Source organism: Emiliania huxleyi (genome assembly GCF_000372725.1).
Source record: "Emiliania huxleyi CCMP1516 chromosome Unknown EMIHUscaffold_162, whole genome shotgun sequence".
Classification (NCBI taxonomy): domain Eukaryota; phylum Haptophyta; order Isochrysidales; family Noelaerhabdaceae; genus Emiliania; species Emiliania huxleyi.
In genome coordinates this window covers 82,153-88,711 of record NW_005200960.1, presented here as the reverse complement: position 1 = coordinate 88,711, position 6,559 = coordinate 82,153, and the positions used below count along the sequence as shown (strand labels likewise).

General features: G+C 64.7%; 2 protein-coding genes across 2 annotated transcripts in view; one reads left to right on the top strand and one right to left on the bottom strand.

Moving 5' to 3' along the window:
• The window catches only part of EMIHUDRAFT_467883 (mitochondrial citrate synthase), a 4,168-nt gene extending 2,090 nt beyond the window's left edge, over positions 1 to 2,078 (top strand). The window contains exons 7-12 of the mRNA XM_005785233.1: positions 630 to 641; positions 805 to 964; positions 1,244 to 1,336; positions 1,391 to 1,463; positions 1,532 to 1,595; positions 1,698 to 2,078. Coding sequence (XP_005785290.1) covers positions 630 to 641; positions 805 to 964; positions 1,244 to 1,336; positions 1,391 to 1,463; positions 1,532 to 1,595; positions 1,698 to 1,780 — 485 coding nt within the window. The 3' untranslated portion in view covers positions 1,781 to 2,078. The remainder of the gene's footprint in view (positions 1 to 629; positions 642 to 804; positions 965 to 1,243; positions 1,337 to 1,390; positions 1,464 to 1,531; positions 1,596 to 1,697) is intronic.
• Positions 2,079 to 3,239: 1,161 nt separating this feature from the next.
• EMIHUDRAFT_467882 (ammonium transporter) lies at positions 3,240 to 5,150 on the bottom strand (the record flags this gene model as incomplete). Its single annotated transcript, XM_005785291.1, has 4 exons — positions 3,240 to 4,113; positions 4,187 to 4,434; positions 4,529 to 4,671; positions 4,771 to 5,150. The coding sequence occupies 4 exons, from the start codon at positions 5,148 to 5,150 to the stop codon at positions 3,496 to 3,498; spliced, it is 1,389 nt and encodes a 462-aa protein (XP_005785348.1). The 3' UTR covers positions 3,240 to 3,495.
• Between the last annotated feature and the right edge of the window lie 1,409 nt (positions 5,151 to 6,559).

The following is a 6,559-nucleotide window of genomic DNA, read 5'->3' as shown; positions in this document are numbered from 1 at the left end:
CTAGAACTCCCTAGACCCTCCCTAGACCCTCCCTAGACCCTCCCTAGACCCTCCCTAGACACTTCCTAGACACTCCCTAGACACTCCCTAGACACTTCCTAGACCCTCCCTAGACCCTCCCTAGACCCTCCCTAGACCCTTCCTAGACACTTCCTAGACCCTCCCTAGACCCTCCCTAGACACTTCCTAGACACTCCCTAGACACTCCCTAGACACTCCCTAGACACTTCCTAGACACTCCCTAGACCCTCCCTAGACCCTCCCTAGACACTCCCTAGACACTCCCTAGACACTCCCTAGACACTTCCTAGACACTCCCTAGACCCTCCCTAGACCCTCCCTAGACACTTCCTAGACACTCCCTAGACACTCCCTAGACCCTCCCTAGACACTCCCTAGACCCTCCCTAGACCCTCCCTAGACCCTCCCTAGACCCTCCCTAGACCCTTCCTAGACCCTCCCTAGACCCTCCCTAGACCCTTCCTAGACCCTTCCTAGACCCTTCCTAGACCCTCCCTAGACCCTTCCTAGACCCTCCCTAGACCCTTCCTAGACCCTCCCTGGACACTCTCTGGACCCTCTCGCGGGTTCCCTCGGGCGCTCTCCAGACGCGCCGACCCGGAGGCGCTTGCTCGGGCTGCCGGCCTGAAGGCGCAGTCAGCGGCCGAAGGAAGGGAGGAGGGGGCCCGGAGGGAGGGGGGAGGGGGGGGTGTAGGAGGGGGGGGGGGGTAGGGGTCCCCGGAGGGAGGAGGGGGTGTAGGGGTCTCGCTCGACCCACGGCACCGCACCGCCCCGCGACTGGTCAGGCGACCCTCAAGGCGGAGGGCAAGCCCGTCACGCCAGAGTCGATCACAGAGTTCGCGTGGAACACGCTCAACTCCGGCAAGGTCATCCCGGGGTATGGCCACGCCGTGCTTCGCAAGACGGACCCGCGCTACACGTCGCAGCGCGAGTTTGCGCTCAAGTGAGCCACGCCCGAAGCGGCCTCGAGACGGCCTCACGCCGCCCTCCCCCGCCCCACTCGCCGCCGCCCCCCGCCAGGCACTTCCCCGAGGGCTAACCCTAACCCTGACCCTGACCCTGACCCTGACCCTGACCCTGACCCTGACCCTGACCCTGACCCTGACCCTGACCCTGACCCTGACCCTGACCCTGACCCTGACCCTGACCCTGACCCTGACCCTGACCCTGACCCTGACCCTGACCCTGACCCTGACCCTGACCCTGACCCTGACCCCGCCAGGCACTTCCCCGAGGACGAGCTCTTCAAGGTGGTCAACACCGTCTACCAGGTGATGCCGGGCGTGCTCACCGAGCACGGGAAGACAAAGAACCCGTGCGCCCCCCCCTCCCCGCCGCGGGGCTTGCCCGCCTACCTAACTTGCCGCATGTACCCGAACGTCGACTCGCACTCCGGCGTGCTGCTCATGCACTATGGCTTCGACAAGTACGACTACTACACGGCAGCACACCGCCCTCCGCAGCGGCCAAGGGAGGGCCCCGCCCCGAACGAGACTCGCCCCTTCCTTAGGTGCTATTTGGCCTCGGGCGCGGGTTTGGCGTCCTCGCGCAGCTGTTCTGGGACCGCGCCCTCGGCGAGAGATAGCCGAGAGATGGCCGAGAGATAGCCCTCGGCCGCCGTTTGCACCGCCGCGGCCCGCCCCGCCCCACCTCCGAGCCCGCGACTACCGCCTCAGGCTTGCCGCTCGAACGGCCGAAGTCCGTCACGTCAGAGTGGATCAACCAGTTCATCGAGAAAAACCCGAGCGGCCTGAAGTGATCCGATGATGGCCTATGGCGGTCTCGCTCCCCGCCCCTCCGCTGCGCCCTCCGTTTCCCTCTCCCGCCCACCTCTGGTGTCTCGAGCAACGCCCCTCCCCGCTCGGCGCTGGCCAGGAGCCGCTGCTTTGCCTAGTCCTCACCCGTGTTCTATGTGCTCTAGCCGTGGCATGTGGCCTCAAGTCAGGCCGGACATTGTGGTGTGGTTTCTAGTGCTACTTCTACTTGCTTAGCGGGAGCGGGCATGTCGTTCTACTTGTACTTCGTACACATGCGGCGGCAACTGAAACCCGTGTCTCGTAAAAAAAAACGGCATGTGTGCCTGTTCACAGCTGGCTCGTTTTGCGAGTATATGGGACACGATGTCTCAAATATGAGGGGTTTTGACTCCTACCGGCCCCTGACGCTATCCCTGGCAGCTCTAATGACCAGGATCAGTAGTGCTATGATAGAGGCTGCCCATACTAGCGCAGGAGCTGCCACACTCGCCCGGACCGTCCCCCTCTGGGGCCGGTTCCGCAGCCCGCGAGAGCCGACAGCGGGGCCGTGCCGCGGGTGCCTACTGCCGAGTGCCACAAACACTTCGCCGTCCCGCCACCACCTACAGGCTGTCTTGTGTGATGGTTGGGATGTCCAAACGCCACCATCTTGGCTCTTGCGACCTCGAACCCGCGAGCTGTATGGGTGGTCCTGACGTTGACAGACGCCCGAGGACCACGGTGAAGCTGAGCCGGAACGCGTCGACAAGTCTCGTCTGAGCCCGTGGCGGTCGCCGGCTGAGTCGCCGTGCACGGGCCGGTACCTCAGGCGTCACCTCCGCAGCCTCAGGTCTCAAACTCCACCACCTCCGCCAGGACGCCGTCGGTGGCACGTTCGGCGGCGAGTTTGTGGCAGCCCCACACCGAGCGCGGCGTCGAGCCTACTCGGTCTGGTCGGTCGGCCGCACTCCCTGGGTGCCGGGGAGTGCGGCCGACCCGCGAGCGGTGCTTCCTGGCAGCGCGCGCCGGCTGTGGGGCTGCCACAAACTCGAGACACGCTTTTTGGGACATTTTCTACGCTTTTGTCCCATATACTCGCAAAACATGTCATGTCGTACGCACAGGCCCTTGCCCCTTCACGCTTCAGCTTCACAGGTGGGGGTCTGGGGAGGTTTGCCACACTGCCAGGTGCGCGCGGATTTGTTTTTTACCCTGCGTCCAACATTCGCCTTCCGCTTCCGCTTTCCCCCTTCCCTAATGCCTAAATACATACATATATGATATATTGGTGTGTGTGTGGCATATTACAGTTTACACGGGAGTCGGGCGGGGACCTCTCCTAGAGTAAGTAGTAAGTAGACTGTAGAGTGTCCGTTTTTCTTTATTTTTGTTTATTGAGCCATGCCAGTGTGCAGTGATGCCACGCGCAAACCCCCACATGCCCCCAGCAATGCGCGCCCGCCGGCGCCGCGCGGGGCCGCCGGGAAGATCGAATCTTATCCCGAGGCGCACGCTGTCCCACGCGCGGCGATCGAAAGGAGTTGCGATTCTCCGCCGCCCTACCCAGAAGTGCCCGCGTTCCACGAACCCATGCATCCCCATGCGCGTTCTGCCACGCGGGGCTGCCCGCGGGAAGATCGAATCTTATCCCGAGGCACGCTGTCCCACGCGCGGCGAGAGGAGTTGCGATTCTCCGTCTCCCTTGAGACAGCCCTCGCCGGCAGCGACCGTCAGTAGACTAGTTGTACGCGGAGCCGCCGTGCTTGCTCGGGTCCATGCCGTTGCGCTCGGTTTGCTCCGAGACGCGGAGCACGCCTGTCATCTTGAGGGTGAAGAAGAGGATCGAAGAGGTGCAGCCCACCCACGCGAACTCGATGATGAGCGCGACGAGCTGCGCGGCGAAGAGCGTGCTGCCGCCGTACAGGAAGCCGGTGTGCGCCTCGCCCGCGACGTCCCCGTTTTCGCCGTTCCAGCCGAAGCTGACGTAGTCGGGGTGGCCGAACACGCCCACGGCGAGGACGCCCCAGAAGCCGCACGCGCCGTGCACCGCGAAGGCGTCGAGCGGGTCGTCGATCTGCAGCTTGAGCATGAGCTTGGAGGCGCCGTAGTACACGAAGGCGCCGATGAAGCCGGTGAGGAAGGCGGCCCACGGGAGCATGCAGGCGCAGCCGGCGGTGATGGAGACGAGGCCGGCGAGGATGCCGTTGCACATCATGCCCACGTCGTACGTCTTTGAGAAGATGCGGCCGAAGCCGACGACGGTGATGCCGCCCACGGCGGCGGAGAGGGTTGTGCACATGGCGGCGCGCGCCATGATGGTGCCGTACCCGGCGGGCGTGATGCCGAGGGTGGAGCCCTGGAGAAGGCAAAATCGGTGAGGGCATGTGGGTGAGGGATGAGGCGCGAGGCCGGGGTGCAGGCGGCGGCACCGGGTTGAAGCCGTACCAGCCCATCCAGAGGATGAAGGTGCCGAGGACCTGGAAGGGGGTGGACTGGCCCGGCATCGGCACAGGCTGGCCGGCGTCGTCGAAGCGGCCGATGCGAGGCCCGATGAAGATTGCGCCGCAGAGCGCCGCGACGCCGCCTGTCAAGTGCACCACGCCCGAGCCCGCAAAGTCGAGGCAGCCGCCGAGGACGGTCTTGTCCTTGTCTTGGGTGAAGGCGCCCGAGAGGAAGCCTAAAAGCACACAAACGCATTAGATGATGAACGCCGGGCCCCCTCCCGCTCCTCGGTGTAGTGGCTACACATCCGCATCACACTAGCCAGCCGCCGTTGTCGCACCAGACCCAGTGCACAACGACGGGGTAGATGAGGCCCGTGATGAAGCAGGTGTAGGCGATATAGGCGCCGATCGTGGCGCGCTCGCAGACCGCCCCCGAGACAATGGTGGCCGCAGTCGCCGCGAAGACATATCTGGAGCGAGGGGCGCGGTCAGGGGCCGCCGCTGCGATGCCGGCGGAGAGTGGCTCTGCGCGGTGGCGGCTGGGGCGACGGCGCGCAGGGAGGACTCACTGGAAGAACCAGAGGGCGAGGACTTTGCCATTGGCCGGGTCAAAACCGACTTCAGCCCAGCCGGCCGCGAGAAACGGGCCGCCGCCGTCTGGCGCCGTGCCAATGAATACGTTCCCATCCGATTCGCCACTCTCTCCGTACGCGGCGCCCATGCCCCACGCCCACCAGATGATGGCACCGAGGCAGGCGTCCAGCAGGTTCTTGAGAAGGATGTTCTTTGTGTTTTTCGAGCGCACTGTGCCGGCCTCGAGCAAGGCGAACCCGCACTGCATGAAGAAGACGAAGGTTCCACACACGAGCAGGTAGAAGGCGTCAAGCGCTTGGTCCTTTTTCTGCATGTCGCTCTTGAACGCCGCGAACTCGGCCCCGATGTCTCCCATAACGAGGCGAACGAGGCGCGAGGCGACACAAGCAGCGTGCCCGTGTGCTGTGGCGTCTGCTTGTGGGACTCTCGTTTCTCTTTCGATCCTATCACGCAGGCGTTCTCGAGGTTCTCGTGAATATCCTTTGGCCGCGTTGGGTAGCGAGGGTTGGTGTGACGTGTTTTCTGACGGCCGACCGTCAGTGCACTGAGTTGCGCCTTCTCCGACTGACTGCCCAGGCTAGCTAGTTCCCGCCACAGGCTCGCCGGCAGGGTTTCTTTCTTTCCCCTGCGTCACCCAGGACCTAGCGCGCGCGGGCGGGTGGGTGCTGTGGGTGGGAGAGATGGGTTGGAGGGGCTCGCTGCAGGGAAGGGCGGTGTAAGAGGCCGATCCCCGTAGTCCGCCCCACTACTCCTCCCCATCGGGCCTCATAAGCGGCCACGCCTCGCAGATTCGTTTCTCGCGCCTGGGTCACAGCTCACAGGCGCGCGGGGCATCCCCCGGGTGGCTCGACCAGCGATCCGTAGAGTGGCCGCTATATGCGAAGGAAAGAGCGTGGCCCCTCGACGCCTCTGTCCGGCCCTCCGAGGGTGGGAGGGGATTTCGGGGTCCCGGCGCCTCTGTTCGGCCCTCCCGAGGGGGGGAGGGGAGTAAGGGGGTAGGGGGATCGGGGCGGGGGGGAGGGTCTCGGTTTCGTGTGGCTAGTACTTGCCTTTCGGGGAGGGGCCTCGCGCCGTGCTAGCGCAGTGGCGCCCGCTCGACCTCTTCCCCCCCTCCCTCGAGGCAGCGAGTAGGCAGCGAGCTGCGAGGGGAGGAACTCAGCCGGAGCAGCAAAGAACGACGCTCGACCCAACGACGGCGAGGATGCCTCCGAGGCCGCCCCACCACAGGCCAGGCACGAGGACACACAAGACAGGTCTTGGACGATGCGCTGTGGGTGTGGAAGTGTGAACGTCTGCGCTGTGGGGGAGTTATGCCCCGGGAACAGGGAGCGCAGTCGCTCTTTCGCCACAAGTCCTGAAGGAGTCTCAACGTCTTGACGGATGACGGGCGCGGGCTTGAGGGCGAAGGAGAGCGCGTCGAAGAGCAGCTGGCTGTTGTCGTCTGGGTCGGCCCACGAAAAGCCATCCACGAGGTTGCTGCCGGAGAGAGTCCCGCCCCAGATGAGGACCGTGGGCCCGTTCGGGGTCGACTGCGCGAGCAGCAGCAGCGCGCGCGCGGGGCAGCCGCCCGCTTCCCGCAGTAGCCTCTTGATGTCGTCGGGTCTCAAGCCACACCTGGCGGCGGAACCGTGGAGCCAATCGGGTGCGAGCTCGACCAGCCGTACTTCGCGGCGATCGAGGCTCTCGCGACAAAAAAATAAGTGCGTGGGGAAACTTCCAGGACTCGTCCGTCCGTCGATGTTGCGACATTCAAGGCTAGCAACA